Source organism: Ananas comosus, linkage group 3, assembly GCF_001540865.1.
Source record: "Ananas comosus cultivar F153 linkage group 3, ASM154086v1, whole genome shotgun sequence".
NCBI lineage: Eukaryota > Viridiplantae > Streptophyta > Magnoliopsida > Poales > Bromeliaceae > Ananas > Ananas comosus.
Window position 1 is genome coordinate 7709610 of NC_033623.1, and position 19726 is coordinate 7729335.

Sequence of the window (19726 nt, forward strand, 5' to 3'; positions counted from 1 at the left end):
GGAGTCCCGTAATAAAACTCCAACATCCAATCAATGTAATACTCATCTCTCCATGTCGCAAATGGAAACTCTTGTCTCCCGCGCCACCTCAGACTAATGCCCAGTAATAAATGAACCGATCGAGCTGTAGCGGCGCAAATCGTGAAAACGCTAATAAAATCCTGCTGCGCAATAAGTCCAACACCGCAGATGCTCGCACTGGCCAATCTGCTTCAACTTTGCGCACATACTTCCGTATTGAACAGGAGAATATCCCTGCATCGATTGTGAATTGCCAGCACGGTAAATTAGTACATAAGTTAAAGAAGATTCTAGTAAATTTGAAAATGTTTTTAAAAATTTACCTCCCCTCTTGATCAAAGTAATCTATGTCGTGGCTGGCTCAGTCAGCACGGATGTATGCAATAGGTCCGGTCGTCATGATCGTCCATCTGAATATTGGCACAAAAAAAAAACATTAATTAGATACAATATGATTGTAAAATGTGCGTAAGTAAAAAGATTAAGAGTTATAGTGTCCATATTAATAGGAAAACCTATCGACGGACGTCCTCTCGATTTCTTCTTTGCCTGATTTCAGGACAACTGCTTTATAATGTCCAAGCTGTACACATACTACAGCTGCCCTCCCTATTCCCCACTGGCTTCCGTCATAACACTTACGGTATACGGTTATCAGCTAGGTCGTCCTTTTTTCTTCTCCCGCGTGTGGCAACTATAGCGGAATCATATGGATGTGATCCAATAACACGATCGGGTACGCCGGTAGAAATTGGCGCGTTCATAAGGCCTTACATATGATCGACAGATATATCAGGAGAATATTAAGCCATAATAATCTATTTCAATGTGTGATGACATACCAACATTGAGCAAAATGGTGAACCAAGAGGATTCCTGTGAGTTTCCAAACACAAACGATGAAATCATGTAGAACTGCTTTCCATTGATAGTCACTTGGTATTGATCTCTCGCCAAAGTAATGTTGAACATATGAAATGCAAATCGTTGAACGGCATATCCCTCGGCACTTTCGATCCGGCTATTGATGGTTTTTTTCAACGTCGTGCAAACTGCGGAGCATTGCAGCGCCTTTCTGTCCGAATGTTTTAGAAAAAATTCAACATACTCGATGAAATGTTGGCCATCAAAAAAGCTTGTAATTGGTAAGCCGCTGCGAACTTCCCCTCAACACCCTATTTTAAACGTTCGATCGAGTTAGTTTCATATACCAAATTGTCGACCACCATCAAAAGCTTCTAGCCCATATGTCCTTATCGTTCATGAGATGTCAACCCAACGCCAAGCTTCGTTCATCCATAGCCTTCAATCTTCCTTTTAATGCGTAATATTGCGTTTTCTGAAGCACTCCCAATTCGATAAAAATTTAAGTAAGTGTTTCCTTTGAAATGAAATATTCATATTGGCCTTCATATTCGCGCAAACACCAATCGATGAGCATGACCTTCAGACTGGTGGGAATACAACGTGCAGACCGACGGTTCGCTAGGCCTTTAAACATCTGAAATAGTGTAATAACTCGAGATCTTGTTAATCATACCTTTCTTAGGCAACTTAAAAACTCACTCCACAACTCGAGCATTCCACACCCTCCACCAAATTGCGAAACCTAGCGGAAATAAACCACCATTTCCATCGACACTGTGGCAATTAATGCGTGCCTCCGTATTTCCCATACAGATGAGTAAGCATAAGATAACTAAGTAATGGCCGTCAATACTCCAACATGATCGCACGTCCAAAAGCCCAAAGGCTCGTGAAAAACCATTCTCGTTATTGCTCCACACTTAACTATTACTATCAATCTTTGTAATAGTGTCCTGGATTTGTTGATTTGCCAACATAGAAGAAGGGTATCGAGGAAGGCTCTGGAAGATTGATTTGCTCCCAACTACCGTATATAATTTTAGTGCCTTATATCTGTGCCGCCAAGCTTAACTATATGATATGCTATGTGTAACGTCGCTCTGAACTCAGAGCTTTGAATGTCATTGACCTATTGTAAGCGCTTGCCCTTAGTGTCAGGTAGTTATAAATGTTGCCATATGAAAGATGTGTACAGATTTCGATGTCTTGTATTTGAAAATTGGAACCAAACAAGTGTGCAGACGCTTTATCAATCTTTATTGTTAAAAATGAACTACCTTTTGGTTGAGGAGCATGTATCTCCAGGCGATAGAATCGACACCACATTCGCACAGTAATATCTAGTTGTATTTGACTTAAAAACTTTAAGCTCGCACATTATGTGCAATGTGCCAAGGCGTTGCCAAGGCCCTACTAGCTAGGATGATTTATGAAAAGGCGATTAGCCACTGCGTCATCACTTGGAAGCGGACCCTGATCAAGTATTTTTGTTCACTATATGCATAACAACGCTTTTGATTAATTAATGTATTACCGCAGGTAAACCGTTGTGCGTTGATCGTCAAATTCAACGAGATTCAACCGGTGTCCGGTACATCTTCTGTTGTTGGCCATTGGATGTTTCAATCCAATTCAACAGCCTTACATCTCGTAATGGCGCGGATGACAGAGGGCATTCAAGCCCCCCGCCACATCAATGATCGAGATCCAAAAGAAACACGCCCAACAAAACTCCTCGTCATCACTAAATCAGCACTCAATTCGCCTTGATCCTCTTCATCAGTTCACTAACATACTCCTCATCAACTTCTACTTACGGTCCAATAGATCAGTTGTAGTCACTCCCGATTGGTCCATTCACGATGAGTACATAATAATTTCTTTTGATAAGGAGGGATAGTATTTCTTACTGGCCAAGCCGATCATTTGAGAATACTAGATGTGTCCTGGACCTTCATCTACATAAGGAGAGTTAGTATTTCTTACTTCCCAAGCCGGCCATTCATGAACACTAGATGATTCTGGACTCTTCATCTACATAGGGAGGGCTAGTATTTCTTTCTTCCTAAGCCGCCATTCATGAACACTAGATGATCCTGGACCTTCATCTACATAGAGAGAGCTAGTATTTCTTTCTTCCCAAGCGGCCATTGATGAACACTACATGAGGACTTCATTTTGATAAGGAGGGATAGTGGTCTTGACTTCCCAATCCGTCCATTCGTGAACATAAGATGATGGTCGTGGACTTTGATAAGGAGGACAGTAGACCTGTAGAGATATATAATGATTATTATTCACATTGATTTTTTACGTAACTAATTATACAATCACCTACCACTCATTTTGATAACCACAGAGACGGATCCATACAGCAGATGCAATGCTGCATAACTGGCTGAGATGGAACTGCAAACTCTCCTGAAAACACTTACAAGACAAAGTATTAATTTCGCGCGCACCTAAACTATTGAGAAATCACGAAAAAGATTATAAAGTCATTACTTTATACTTGATGTACGACCTCGTTCGCGATTGACGTAATTTCTTTGATCATTGCGGGTACGACACATTTCCGTTTGATAACGGCTATTTGGACGGTCGTGTGCCGTCGACCCATCTTTCTCCACGTATAATTTTATACATCCATGGAACGGAAATATACTCGTCACGCCAGATAGTGTATTGTTATTTGATACGTTAACAAATTTCCATTCGCCTCCCATTAAACATTTCACCGTGATGCGTAGACGGTCTGTCCACTCGATCATAATTAGTAACATTGTATATTTCCATCTCCTAATCCCGAAATGAGATATTGCGTCGGACGCAAACCAATTCTTTACGGCACCAATATATCGTGGTCATTATTGTTTCGACAAATTTTCCGTCCAATAGATATAGAAAGGAACAAGTCGCCAGATATAGAGTTCTAAAGTTATATATTAACATGTAAAAATATTAAACTCAAGACATATCACATTTCTAACATACAACAAAAGAGAGGGTAAAAGATGGTATTACCATTGTACAAGCACGGTCGGCGGCGCGACTACTTTGCCAATTAAGAACGCAGGAATAACCTGTGACAAAGAGACAGAGAACAATCAGTGAAAGAGGGGGGTGGGGGGTGCAGAGAGTTGGGTAGGGGGAGGGTAGTGGAAAGGCTTCTCACTGTGAGAAGCTACAGAGTCTTGGGGGTGGGGGCTTCTCACTGTGGAAGCTCACATGGCTTCTCACAGTGAGAAGCCATGTGAGAGTGCTTGGGTGGGGGGGGGATTCTCACTGTGAGAGCCTCAAACCCCCGTGCTCACAGTGGCTTCTCACTGTGAGAAGCCCTCCCGCACCTCACAGTGAGAAACCTCACAAGTGCTTCTCACTGTGGAAAGAGTGCTGAGTGGGGGGGAGGGATTCTCACAGTGAGAAGCTCTGCTTGAGGCTTCTCACTGTGAGACCAATGTGAAGGGGGGGTAGAGCCCCGCCGCCCGCCCCCCCGCACAGTGAACGCACCCCCCAGCACTCTCACAACACTGTGAAGGGGGGTGGACTTCTCACTGTAAGAAGCCTATTCTCACTGTGAGAAGCCTTACAGAGGCGGGGGGGTGGTGTGGGTGGGGTGGGGCTTCTCACTGTGAGAAACCTCACAGCGGCGGGTGAGGGCGACGTCGCGGCGGGCGCGGTGTGGGCCCAAGCAGAGAGAGAGAGAGAGAGAGAGGAGAGAGAGAGAGAGAGAGCTTCTAGGGCTAGGGCTAGGGAGAACGAGGAATGAAGCTACCTTGGGCAATAAAGGGCGACGGCGATCGGCTAGAGAGGAGAGAGAGAAGAGGAAGAGAGCGAGAGAGAGAGAGGAGATCGAAGAGAGAGAGAGATCGAGACAGAGTTCGGGGGGGGGGGGGGGGGGAAGTGTATTCAAAGAGAACACGGTGAATGGTTCACCGTGTCTAGAGTGTTTGCTGTGGACACGGTGAACCAATTCACCGTGTCCAATAGATATTGCATTTAGACAGAGAGATCGAGACAGAGTTCGCGGAGGGGAGGGGGGGGAGGTATTCAAAGAGAACACGGTGAACCAATCACCGTGTCTAGACACGGTGAATGGTTCACTGTGTCCAATAGAAATACCATACCCTTAGCCATTTTTGTTGGTGCGATATTTCTATCGAACACGGTGAACCAATTACCGTGTCTAGACACGGTGATTGGTTCACCGTGTTCAATAGAAATACCGACCGCCGCATTCCTATTGAACACGGTGATTTGTTCACCGTGTTTAGACACGATGAACCAATCACCGTGTTCAACTTAAATAGCTGGCCTAGCCATGCCCGCGTGGCACTGACGTGGCGCTGGCGTGGCAGGGCCAGGGCTATTTTTGCAAATAAATTTTGGACAGGGCTATTTTTGCAAATAAAATTTGTTAGGGGGCTATTTGCAAAAAAAGCCCAAATTTTATATTACTGCTACGTTGTTAATAGTACATATATAGAGACCTAGCAACCAAAGTCACCAAATTTAATTTAAAGGGCTCTTTTTTTTTTCCTTTTTCTTTCTTTAAGTGTAAGATGGATAACTTCTTGTGAAATTTTTTAGTATAAAAGCAAAAATATGCAATGTAAATCTTCATTTCAAACAATCACATTTCAATTACAAGTTTAGTGCCCTCGATCGTTATGACAATGGCAAAAGCGACTCGATAGTTCGAGACCATTTGATGGGGCCACTTACTATAGCTCTAGTACCATTATACACTAAAACTCTTTGTGCACCGCATTTATATACCTTGATCGGACAAAACAAGCCCTAAACGCGCGAAACCAATTACTAACCCTTTTTCGATCATGTGTTCCATGTTTCCTAGCTAAACTTACAGTCCATTTTCATGTGTTCTTTTCTCAAGGAAAAATAAGAAGAAATAGCTAGATGAGGAATTTTGTGTTCTTTAATGCTTTCCTATTGCAAATATAGCTCCAATACTATTGTATATATAAAGTAAAATCAATCGCTAACTATATTAAGTGATTATATATATATATATATATATATATATATATATATATATATATTGTGCAGTGTATGAAGTGTTTGAGAGGATGGCATATTATGGGATCTCATCAAACTTGGTGTTGTATTTAACCACTAAATTACACCAAGGCACGGTCTCATCAGCTAATAATGTGACTAATTGGGTTGGAACCATTTGGATGACTCCGATTATTGGTGCCTATGTCGCGGATGCGCATCTCGGCCGTTACCGCACATTCATTATCGCATCCGTTATTTATCTCTTGGTACGTTTAATTTACATATATCCGCATCAGAATTTTTACTTATTTATTTACTTATTTTTAAGCAAATGCATCTCTTTTTAGATTTTAATATGCATGAACAAAGTCGGGCAGTGTGAAAAAGATGAGAATTTCCTGCTAACAGTATATGAATGTTGTTTTAAACATGTTTAGAGCTTAACGGAAACTCTAAAGCGAATTCGAGCTCCATTCTCACATTAACATAAACATCGTAGCATCGTGCATAGAAAATTCATACTTCCCTAACTCTTTTATGCTTGTTCTTGTACAAGAAAAGTGATGTCTACATATCTATATTACTACGGACAGAATAAATTTATTGAATCAGATCCAATCTAATCAGTTTATATAAACTGTGATCAAAATTTTCAAGCTTGTGAGCAATTTCACGAGTGTATAAAAAAGAATAGTTATTTCGGAGTCCTTATTGTTGCACTGACCAAGAAATTAAGACGAAAATGAATATATGCTTGTGCATGCAAGCTATCTCACATATATATATATAAACAATTCCCAAGTAGCATATATACAAGTGCATCAATTAATGAGTAAATGCGACATATATATATATATATATATATATAGAATACCCTTAATTTGTACAGTACTGTATCTAGGAAGGGGTGTAGGATGATTTGACCATTCATCAAATTATTTTATTTTTGCAAAGGGAGGCACGGCCATGGCACCCAATTCAAAGGTCCGACTTGGTAAGAAACCAAAACTTATCAGGCGAATCATTTTCATAAGTAAAAAAAAAAAAAGAAAAAAAAATCCTTTTACGCAAACAAATTAGATAATGCTACTAGCTAGTATCGAAGTGAGCTAGCTAGTTGTATGTCCGAATGGCCTATCGGAGATTTTTTTTTTTTTTTTTTGAGAAAAAAGTAGCACATTAATTATTTGTTTCATTCATTAAAAATATAAATTAAATAATATTGGTGAGGTAAAAAGACCTCGGTAGAAGCGAAAAGAAAAATAAACACTAGGAAAGTTGCCTCTTAGTTACCATCGTATGGTCTGCGTAATCATTTCTAAAAATAGTATTATTCCTTAAATTTCGGATGATTCACTAGCAGGCTATCAAGCTGGTCAATCTTATTCGAATAGGCTATGATCTGTTTCTTAACATCCACCTATCCCACATGCTTCTCATGTCGCCCCTCAAATTAATTCCTAGACTGAACCCCTTCTAGGGCCTATCGGAGAATATTCATGATCATCTCATCTTTTCGTTGAACAGCGATATTTGACGAATATGCCAAGAATTCTCTAAGCATCAAGATTGGTGAAAAATTGCCATCCATAAATATCTTGTATGTGATTTAGACATCAACTTTCCAACCGTAAACCAGCTGCTACATCAGAAATTAAATTTGGCCCATAAACCCTCCAAATCATTTTGTTGTTACGAATTAGATGTCCTCTCATTAATTTGTTACTCAATCCATCTAAATCACTTACCAACCCTTGCCTAGACTCTTCTCCTAGCTAGCTATCACCTCTCTTTCTCACTTCCTCCAGACTTTTTGCTGTACATCCATCATCTCCCGGTTTGTTGCTCAAACCAATAGGTGTTTTGTTTTTTTCGTCTTATTATCTCCCACTTAGTCTTTCTCCTTTTTTGACTCTTTCTGTATGGTGGCGCCGAGTTTGACCCTTAGTTTGTTTGCAACTTGCATGTGGACCCTTGTCGCCGAAAAAATCTTTATTATAACAATTATAATAATATATATATATATAATAGAATTAGGTTATTATACTATTAATAGTATCAAATTTTATTTTATTTTTTTGAGAGATAGGTAGCACGCTACCCGTTTCGTTTATTTCATTTAGATATAAACTTAGCTGGAAAAATGTGAATTAATTAGGATTCGAACTTGGGTCTCGACTACTAACCACCAAGTCTTTTGCCACTTGCTCTAGGAACGGTCAGTATTAATAGTATCAAATATTAATAATATCAAATATTTGGTGCTATGTATTAGGTTTTCAGCTCTTAAGGGCATGTTTGGTTCGGTCGAAAGTGAAGTATCGAAAGTGGCATTTTTAAAAAGTTACGTCTTATAGATTGTTTGGCTTGCAAAAATGAATATGAAAGTCACCTTACGAAAGTGGACTGATAAAATGAGTTATACCTAAATCTCACTTTTATGACTTCAGCTCAAAATATTCAAAAGTCCCCGAAAGTGGAGAGCTTAGTTAAGAGATTACATTTGGTCTTAACTTTAATATTTAAATTTATTTATTTTTAAAGTTGAATTTCACTTTAAATTTGAATGAAATTTATGATCAAATTTTGAATTTTATTTGTAAATTAAAATTCAACATAAAATTTTAGATTCAAATTTGTGACTTTATACTTAAATTTAAAATTTAAAATTTTATTTTTATTTAAATTTGAATTCTATAATTTAAATTTAAATTTAAATCTAAATTTTAATTTTAAATTTTAAATTTTAATTAAATTATTTTTAGTTAAGAACTTCAATTTGAAATTTGAAATCAAAATGTTCCAACTATAAATTCAAATTATTGACTGAAATTTGAATTTAAAATTTAAATTTTCAAGTTCAACTTCAAATTTAAATTTGCTATCTACATTTAATTTCAATAATTAGTTTCAGTTTGAATTTGAATTCAAATTATCAATACAAATGTTCAATTCGAATTATGATTTAAACTAAAATTTTAATTTTAATTTAAATATTGATTTAAATTGTGAATTTATATTTGAATTCAAAATTTAAGATCAAAGAGTAAATTAATATATGATTTAATTAAAATTATAAATTCAAATTTGAATAAATGTTCTAATTTTTGTGTTGAACTTTTATTTTAAAATTTAATTTCAGTTAAGTTATAATTTAAATTATAAATTCAAATTGTAAATTAAATTTATGCCTTAAATTTTAATTATAAATTCAACTTAGATTTAAGTTTAAATTTAAATTTTAAAATATAATATTGAATTCTAATAGAAATTAAATTTAAAATTTTAATTTAAATTGTGAGTATAAGTCGTTTGTTTATATTTTCACCTCTTTATATATATTTTAATAATCAAAATTACAAAATTACAATTTTAATATTTTTACTTTGTAGCCAACTAAACAATCGAACTGAAAAGTCACTTTTGTAAAAGTTATTTTTATAAAAGTGATTTTTTTCACTTCACCTACTTTTGAGCAACCAAACATGCCCTAAATGAAAGGATGTCCAGTTAGAATCATAGTAGTTTTTTAGAATTGAGTGAGTGGTTGGTTGAATAGGATGATTTAATGAGTGAGAATAGTTAAAAGGGTAAATCTAACGGCGAAAAACTCAATAACATCAAGCGCTTGATACTATTAATATTATAGTAACCAGACTTTATTATATAATATTAATCTAAACTAATTATACTGTGTCATATAAGATAGCAAAGAATCTAATTAATACTAATATGATTAGTCCATATTAGAATAGTATCTTAGAAAAATTTTGTTCTTGTATTTATGTGCAACACGAGAATATCTCAGTAAATCGAGCCTGATAAGATTCGACTTGATGGAACCCAATCCCTCTAAGTTGTTTTTTAATGGGTCGGCCAGGTTCGACTTGCGCCCTGTTTTGCCTAGTTTTCTAGAAGTGATTTTGGGCTTACAAAACTTTTGGGCTCTTTAAAGCGTTTGACAATGCGAGCTAAAAAATCTGATTTTACGTTTCAAAATCAGAAAAATGATTTTGAACACTCCAGAATAAGAAGCAGAAAAAACTGATTCTTGAAATCTGATTTTGATTTACAACTCAAACTTTAAATTTTTATTTTAATTCTAAATTCAATATTTAAATTTAAATTTAATTCTATTTTTTAAATTTTAAATTCATATTTAAATTTTTAAATTTTAACTTTTCAAATCTAAAATTTAAAATTTATATTTTAAACTTTAAATTTTAAATTCTAATTTTAAAGTTCAAATCTCAAATTTTAGATTTTAAAATTTTAAATTTAAATTTTAAATTTTAATTTAAAATTTAAGATAAAATTTAAAATTTAACATTTTAGATTTTAAAATTTAAATTTAAAATTTTAAAATTTAAAAATTAAAGTTACAAGTTTTAGTCTTCAAATTATAAATTCAAATTTTTAAAATTAAAATTTTAACGTTTACATTTTAATTTTCAAAATTAATTTTAATTTTAAATTTTATTTTAAATTTTAGATTTTAGATTTTAAATTTCAGATTTTAAATTTTAAATTGTAAATCTTCAATTTAAAATTTAAAATTTAAAATTTAAAATTTAAAATTTAAAATTTAAAATTTAAAATTTAAAATTTAAAATTTAAAATTTATATTATGAAATTTTAAATTTAAATTTAGATTTGAAAATTCAATTTTTAAATTTTAAATTTTAGAATTTTGGAATTATTTTTTAAATTAAAATATAAAATTTAAAATTTTATATAATTTTGAAATTTAAAAATTTTAATTTTAATTCAAATTTAAATTTAGACTTTAAATTATTTTAAAATAAAATTTAATAAAAATACTAATTTATGCAAACATTAAAAATCTATATAAATTGATCATGAGTGTTTCATTTGTTTGGTCAATTAGGCTCTGCTGGAGAATTTTCGTAAGCGACCGAGCACGACTAGCTAGGCTTGGCCCACCAAATTTAGACTTGGCTAGAGCTAAAAATTAGGTCCGAATACATACAAGGGGGGGAAAAAACGTTGAAAATTAACCAAAAAGATAAACTAATTAAGTAAAGGTTGGGAATTAGTAATGATCTTAAACTCCGAGCAGGTCGATTGAAACCCAAAAAAATGTAATTAATGAAACAAAAGCTGATATATTTTTTCTTTTTCACGTACCCTCAAACAGGGAATGATACTAATAACACTCTCAGTCTCCCTCCCCTCACTCAAACCCCCACCATGCAATCCCCACACCACCACGGCCGCCGCCGCTGGCCCCACAGCATGCAGCACAAAGGCCTCCTCTCTGCAGCTCGGCGTCTTCTTTGCGGCGCTTTACATCCTGGCAGTCGGCACGGGCGGCACAAAGCCAAACATCTCGACGATCGGGGCGGACCAGTTCGACGAGTTCGACCCGAGAGAGAAAGCCCACAAGCTCTCCTTCTTCAACTGGTGGATGTTCAGCATCTTCATCGGGACGCTCTTCGCCAACACCGTGCTCGTTTACATCCAGGTAAGCGCGCGCGTAAGTTAATTGTTACAGTTTGTGCAGGATTCGATAAGTTCAATTCTTTAACGGCGCATCCTTATATATATATATATATATGAAAAGCAAGATTAAGTTCCGGCAGAAAAAAAATTTGCAATCAAAATTTTCTTCTCCCCACGTACGGCTGCAGGACAATGTAGGGTGGAGCCTGGGGTACGCCCTGCCGACGGCGGGGCTGGCAGTGTCGGTGGCGATCTTCGTGGCAGGCACGCCCTTCTACCGCCACAAGCTGCCTGCCGGCAGCCCCTTCACCAGGATGGCCAGAGTCCTCGTCGCGGCCGCCCGCAAGTGGCGGGTCCCGCTGCCCACCCATCCCGACGACCTCCACGACCCGGACCTGCAGGACTACGCTAATAAGAACCGCAAGTTCCGCCGCATCCGCCCCACTCCCGCCCTCAGGTTTTGAACTTTAATTCATTCAATCATTCCCCACTGTCTTTAATTTTCTCTTTTTTTTTCTTCTTTTTTTTTTCTTTTTTTTGGTAAAAATGTACAGAGAGAGCGCGCAGCCTAATTACCTATATACAGTGCCCTTCTGAAATTGTCCCCTCCACCTTCTTTTTTTTTTTTTTTTTTTTTTTCTTTTTTATGGTAAAAATATATAAGTGGAACTAACTTAAATATTTCAATCTTTTGGAAACCAACTATCTAATTTTCATTTTTTTTTAGCTTTTACTACACAACACTTTGTTTTATTTTATTTTAATTATGTATTAGTTTTGGAAAATTATTGTGTACACTCGGTACGTACGTATATGCTTTCATATATCGTATTTCGATTAATCATTTATTTTGCTTGATTGTTCGATCTTCACCACCCAATAAATTATAGTTTTTCTTTTGTTTAATTAAAAATTGAACGTCGATTGAACTAACAACATGATCAGATTCATATTTTTTCTTAAAAGAAATTGGAATATGGTGTATCAATACCTGGAAGCACCAGATGCAGGCAATTACTTTTAAGAAGTTTAAACGATTTGAGGAGCCACGTAGTAAAATCAGAATTTTTACAAGTTGAATGTCATTTTCAAATTATCCAAAGTTTAGATCAGCTCTATACGATAGAGCAATGCAACGTTACTGGTATATATACTCCAAAGTGGGGTATATATCTTATTTGTCGCATTAATTTTTTTTATATTTACTATTTGATTTTTTATCAAACCTAGAATGAAGGGTGTATGGTAAGTTTGCTTACAAAAAGTTACAATAGAATTCCTAAACAACAGCTAGCTAGAGATAGATGCTGGATCCTCACGTACATACACCAACTCTTTTGTGAACAAAAGTTCAACAAACTGATCATAATGGTGATTGGGAAACTTATTCTGATGTTTTCACTTATTCCTGCAGAGCCCTGAATAAAGCCGCCGTAAAGACGGGCCCTGCAACACCATGGATGCTGTGCACGGTAACGCAAGTCGAGGAGACCAAGCTGATATTGAAAATGATACCGATCTTATTCGCGACGTTCGTCCCGAGCATAATGGTAGCTCAGATCAACACTCTCTTCGTGAAGCAAGGCACCACTCTGAACCGCCACGTCGGCCCGCACTTTCAGATCCCCCCCGCCACCCTCCAGGCCTTCGTCACGATCTCAATGCTTGTCTCCGTTGTGATCTACGACCGATATTTCGTGACTTTCATGCGGCGGTGGACCAAGGACCCCCGCGGGATCTCTCTCCTTCAAAGAATGGGAGTTGGTCTGGTCCTGCACATTTTTATAATGGCGATCGCTTCTGTCACGGAGCGTCGGAGGCTAAGCGCCGCGAGAGAGCACAATGTAGTCGAGAGCGGGGGAAAGGTTCCGCTAACCATTTTCATTTTACTGCCTCAGTTTGTGCTCATGGGCGTCGCAGATTCTTTCTTAGAGGTGGCCAAGATAGAGTTCTTTTACGATCAGGCGCCCGAGGGGATGAAGAGCCTCGGCACGTCCTACGCCATGACGAGCTTGGGTGTTGGGAATTTCCTTAGTAGCTTGCTTTTATCCACGGTTTCGCGTATGACCGAAAGGAATGGACACAAGGGGTGGATTCTTAACAACCTCAATGAGTCTCACTTGGACTACTACTATGCCGTTTTCACTGCCCTTAACTGCGCGAACTTGATTTTTTTCTTCTTTGTAAGCCGATTTTATGTGTACAAGGCTGAGATTTCGGAGTTCGCCGACGAATCCAGAAGTGAAGAGAAACAGGTGCCTGTGCCAACATTGACGAATCGTAATGGTCAGGTCTTGCATTCGTAGAATATATATATATATACCAGAGAGTTATAAGGAAAAAGCAAATGCGCATGTTGGATGCTTAGATTAATTTCAGCGTATGTTGGATGCTTAGCTTTGTAGGGGATATAAAGGCAACGAGAAATCAATACACACCTGATTTAATGTTACATATATATATAGGCGATGTAAGGGAAATTTAATTTACAGCTGTATCACTGTGTGGATGAAATAGTTCTAATTTAAATTAAACAGGTATTCTAATTTATTTTGCATGTCCATCAGTATATATGTACATGTCGCGTATGACCGAAAGGAGGCAAGAGCTGCAATTCATTGGTCAGCGGAGAGTTTAGTATTGCTAAGTTAATCTTGTTGATATACACTAAATAAATGTGTAACATTTTACAGCAGATTTTTAAGGTGCTTTTACGGGCTCATTTGGTTCGTGCTATGATAGATTACTAGAAGTAGAAGAATGCCCAAGAATTTGATTCCCACTCATCTTATTACTAAGAATATAGCATTTCGATGTTTGGTTCGCACAGTCATATTATCTGAGATTACCAGAAAGATAAATTAATGTGTTTGGTTCGCGCAGTCATATAATCTGAGATTACCAGAAAGATAAATTAATGTGTTTGTTTTATTAGCTAGTAATGTTAGTAGTAATATAAAATTAAAACTAACCGGTTCAAACAAATTCGACATATTTATTGCAAATTAACTACAAAATTTGCATCATAATTGTCAAACAAGCTAAAAAATTATAATATTGAAATAGTAATAGCATCATCATCAATAAAGACAATTGTTCAAAAATAAAAATTTATAAGCAACATCAAATATCCATAACAAGTCCAAACAAGAAAGCAACATCTATCATAGAAAGTAAACAACAAATAAGTTCAACGCTTCATAGACATTGAAAACAAAAACAAAATACCAAAGTTTGACATCCTCTAGTCATTGCAAAATATAAAACAACTTTATCTACGTGTAGTTAGAATATACTCAATATATTCCTTTCTAAACTCTGACGGAATTCCGTAAAATCCAGTTAGTTTGGTTGTATCATGTTAAGATATCGTAAGCAATCATACGATCCTTATCGACGAGTCCCTCAACCTTCAAAAGCTCTTCAAACAACTTTTCCTTTCGAATTGCATCAGTTGCCGGGCAAGAATTCATTTGAAGTTAGATCCATCTTCAACACAACTAAAATAAAGCAAATAGAAAGAAAAAATTCAGTCAAACTAAATTAAAAAGCAGTTAACTCAATTTTTTTTTGCTAGTATCAAAGAATTAACTTATTCATCTGTTCAAATTAACTAAAGCAAATACTTTTCTAGCATATTCAAAAGCATGATGTTAAATACCTAGGAATAACAAATATACTCAAAGAATAGTGGATCTTGTAGATAAAACATCAATTAGCTATAGATTTAGTGCATAAAACAAGGAATCTGAAAACTATTGATCACAAACAGAAGAAGCATAAAACAAGGACAATTAATTGAACATATGCCTTTTACAAATTAAGACAGAAACTATAGGTTTAGTGCATTATTGAAACTATAGGTTTAGTGCATTATTTGTTTTGCCTGGGATCAATTGGATTATCCAGCTCTACTCATCTAGCTAAGGCTAGAAATGAGTATCTTTACATGTGTATTGGCAATTTGAATTATTGCTGAGGTCCACATTGAATTATTGGAGAGGGTCGAAGTAAGGTTCATGTGCATTGGCAATTTTCTTGGTTAGCGTTCACTTCTAAAAGCCCAGCTACGCTATGTAAACATATACCAAATGGGCTTTCAATAAAGCCACAGGTTAAGAGCACTGGAATTTAGCAACGTAAAATTTTTACAGCTTTATGTATCATGGGAACCTTGAGAAAGACTAAGATATTATGAGCAGAGTAAATTTTATTTACATAATAGAGAATAGAAAAACATTGTAGACAATTACAGGATTAACGATGCCAGTAACACAACACAATCTCAGATTCTAGCTTAGAATAAAAGGAAGAGATGAAAGATACAAGTCCCAAATATGAGACTCGAAAAAATTATTGACAAACTACTAATTAAGACCAACTATTAACATAACATTCAATTCTTAAGAGAATGATTCAAATTGCCAATACACATGTAAAGATACTCATCACCACATAAAGTGGTCCTTTCAACTGGAAATTCATCATCATAATATAGAGTATCTTTGTAGGGTTTTTAGGGCGCAGGTTTGCGGGCGTGTTCAAAACAATACAATTAGTTTGTTTTCCTCAGATTCTAATGATTTTTTTTTTTTGCTGCGACAGACACAATAGCTTTTTAAACTAGATATTTTGCTTCTGATTTTTACAGGCTCATTTTAACTTTTCCTGGAGCACAAACTTTGGACATTTAATTTAATTTTTTTCCGGATGCTGCTTGGAGTAGAGAAACTATATAAAGATCAGGCAAAACAAGGGCTAAAAATTATCCTCAATAAATTCCATCCTTAACATGTGGGTCGGATGCTTTCAACCTCCACATCATTAAACAAGAGAGCATTCTCTAGCTCTGCCCATGGACAAGATCTTAACTCTATATCCGAACAATTTTTGCAATAACCAATCATAGTTAAATGCCTAAGCTTTTTGTCTCTGAAGTGGTAGACAAGTAAACAAGATTAAGTTTTACTCTGTTTCATGACTCTACCTTTTAGTCTCAGCCAAAAATCAGTGAAAAAAGTTAAATAATATCAAAGATATTTTCATTTCCCATCACGGCAGTTTCAAATCCTTAATTATCCATGACAATTTGTTGTATACTAGCTTTACCAGAAGTAAGCACAGAGTAAAACACAAACTAAGATGTTACAAAGGGGAAACACAAACAGAAATTCATTTAAACAATAAATCCATTCAAAATCAAAACAAATAATGCACTAAACCTATTTAAACAACATTTTATAGCATCAATACAAACTAGAAAGATTTTGCTCATGGCATAACAATAAATCCTTCAAAAAATCAAAAAAAAAATTTGGGATCTGACATGGGAAAAGGAAATGGAGAAGAAATTACCTCACGAACCTTGTTTTGGAGCAAGTAAACCTCAGAAATGGCGAGCGATGCCGCTGCGATTGGTGGAGGTGATCATGGCATGGATGCCCTAGGTCGAGAGAAGAGGTCGGGGAGAGTCTCGCATGGTGGAGGTGATCATGGCATGGATGCCCTAGGTCGAGAGAAGAGGTCGGGGAGAGTCTCGCATGGTGGAGGTGATCATGGCATGGATTCCCTAGGTCGAGAGAAGAGGACGGGGAGAGTCTCGCTGTCAGAGGGAATCGCCACGGGGTCGGGGAGAGTCTCGCTGTGAGAGGGGATCGGGATGGGTTGGGAGAGAGGAGATAATAGGCTAGGTTAAAAAACATTTAACATTACCCCAATAATTAATGTGAGATACCTATCTCCTTCCAAGGGAATAGGATTAGCACTTTAAATTAATCTCATTATCAAATGAATTTAAAATTACCAAATAGATTACTTAATGTATTTACTCAAACATCGTCATATTTTTACATTCCGATTGGATTACTAGATATCTTAAAAAGATAACGCGAACCAAACGCGCCATGAAATTAATCACATTACCAAGTGAATTTAAGATTACCAAATAGATTACTTAATGTATTTAGCCAAATATCGTCATATTTTCACATTCCGATTGGATTACTAAGTATCTTAAAAAGATAACGCGAACCAAACGCGCTCTTAATCTAATAGTGAAAATTTGGAGAAAATGTAATACATGCTTACCCACGGCTTTATGTGCAAGAGTCTCTTTGTTTGAGATAAAAAAAAATTCAAAATTCAAATTAAGAATATAAAAGAAAAAAAAATAGAGAAAGGAAAGAATCAACAAAAAGGGAAAGTAATCCAATATTTATAAATTTTTGAATAATTCCCAAAAGAAGGAAAATCTTAGCTTATTTAGATTCTTCAAAAAAAAGAAAAAAAGAAAAAAAAGAAAAGGAATGAGAAAAAAAAAAAAGAAAAGAAAAAATTTTTCTTCTTTTGTTGATTCCTTCCCACTTGACCCCCCTCCCCCCCCTCTGCGCGCTACAAAAGGAGGGGGGTGCGCTGTGCCACACCCCTCTCCCAACCAGTACAAAAAAAAAAGGAAGAAAAAAGAAAAAAGCTTCGCTCTTTCATTCAGCTAGGGTACACCACGATGATTCTGATGACGACGACGACAAGGATATGGCGACTTCTACGGCAACAAAGGATATTGCATGCAAACATATGGTGTAAATATGATTTTTTTGTCGGTTTGTTCAACACTACAGTCTTCGCGATAGATTCGAACAAATCAAATTTGACATTAAATCGTCACTTTCATCGTGCGTATGTATCGCTAATCCCTATACCGAACGGCTATTTTCGTGATAGCCTCGACACGGTCAAAGGATTGATCGAGCGGCCATCTTCGTGATAGGCTCGACATGATCAAACCCACGTATGCATCGCCAATTCTTATACTGAGCGGTTATATTTGTGATATACAAGCTCGACATGATCAAAGGGGTGATCGAACGACCATTTTCGTAAAAAAAGGCTAAATTATATAAAACTCCCGTGTCAAAATCTGATTTTTCACTCCCCCCCTATCATTTAAAAATCTATATTTTGTCCCCTTGTAAAATGAAAAATTTTCACTTCGCCTCCTGCAGATAGTAATCTGTTAGGGTTCCGTTTATAAAATATTATTATATATTTTTTATGCCAAAAATGCCACCAGCCTTTTCTTCTGTGAACATGGTGAGGGGCAAAATGGTCATTTTATCATCACAGTTCACACCGTACCCCCTGTGAACATTTTTCATTTTACAAGGGGGTAAAGTGTAGGTTTTTGAATGACATGGGAGGAAAGTGAAAAATCGAATTTTGACAGAGGGGTTTTCTGTAATTTAGCCATAAAAAAATAATTAAAAATAAAATCGATGAACATATTTTGATTTGCTATTTACGTGATAGGCATTGTTCGAATCATTCGCCATTTTCATAATAGACACGATTCGACTTGATCAACTCGCCATCTTTGTGATAGGCACTATTCGAACCTCAAGCCATCTTCGTGACAGGCACAATTCAATTCAACTACGTTGCTCTCATGCCATCTTCGTGATAGGCACGATTCAATTCAACTACATCGCTATTTTTGTGATAGGTACATATTTGATTAAATCGTCATCATCGTGATAGGCTCGATATGATCAAATTTGCATATTTGGACAAAAAAATAAATAAATAAAAGGAAAAAAAGAGCGGAAGAAAAGAAAGAAAGAAAGAAAGAAAGAAAAAAAAGGGAAGAAAGAAAGCAAGAAAAAAAGAAGAAAGAAAAAAAAAAGAGAAAGTATGGTCCTCTACCTCAGTCAAAAAAAAGAGAACAAAGAAAAAAGAACAAAGCCGACGTGCAGATTCAAGCCCAAAACCTGTAAAGCCCGAAATCTCGCCCACATGCAAATTTGGGTCCAAAACCAATAAAAATTCATATGAATAAATTCCTCAATCCAGGCCACATGCAAATTCGGGCCCGAAACATGTAGAGCCCAAAACCTATCTCAGCCCAAAACAATTAAAAATCCATATGAATAAATTCTTTAATCCAAAGTCTACAAATAAAACCCATAGTCCACAAATAAAACCCATGAACTCAAAGTCTACAAATAAAACCCAGTTTAATTTATTCTATAAATAAACCCACCAAAGCCCAAGAGCATAAAGTTGAAAATTTCTAAAGCTATATCATCCAAATGCCTCCAACCCAAACCAAATTCAGCCAATTAATTTCATGGGCTTTCCAAATGGACTTCTATTATAAATCAATTTCATGAACCCATTTAATGGGATTCCAAATGGGCCCCTATCATGAGATAATTTCATGAACCCACTTCATGGGCTTTCCAAATGGCCCCCTATCATGAAATAATTTCATGAACTCATTTCATGGGCTGTTCAAATATGCCCCTATCATAAATTAATTTCATAAACCCATTCCAGAGGCTTCCCCCCTACCATGAAC

At 36.1% G+C, this 19726-nt stretch overlaps 1 protein-coding gene and 1 long non-coding RNA gene across 2 annotated transcripts in view; one reads left to right on the top strand and one right to left on the bottom strand.

Annotated features, from left to right (window-relative positions):
- Positions 1 to 13934, top strand: part of LOC109707752 (protein NRT1/ PTR FAMILY 5.2-like) — a 22865-nt gene extending 8931 nt beyond the window's left edge. The window contains exons 2-5 of the mRNA XM_020229276.1: positions 5959 to 6176; positions 11069 to 11395; positions 11562 to 11830; positions 12788 to 13934. Coding sequence (XP_020084865.1) covers positions 5959 to 6176; positions 11069 to 11395; positions 11562 to 11830; positions 12788 to 13679 — 1706 coding nt within the window. The 3' untranslated portion in view covers positions 13680 to 13934. The remainder of the gene's footprint in view (positions 1 to 5958; positions 6177 to 11068; positions 11396 to 11561; positions 11831 to 12787) is intronic.
- On the bottom strand, positions 14467 to 17053 carry LOC109707753. Its single transcript, XR_002215571.1, has 2 exons — positions 16729 to 17053; positions 14467 to 14873 (listed from the first exon to the last, which is right to left on the bottom strand). It is a non-coding gene; the product is annotated as an uncharacterized LOC109707753 (long non-coding RNA).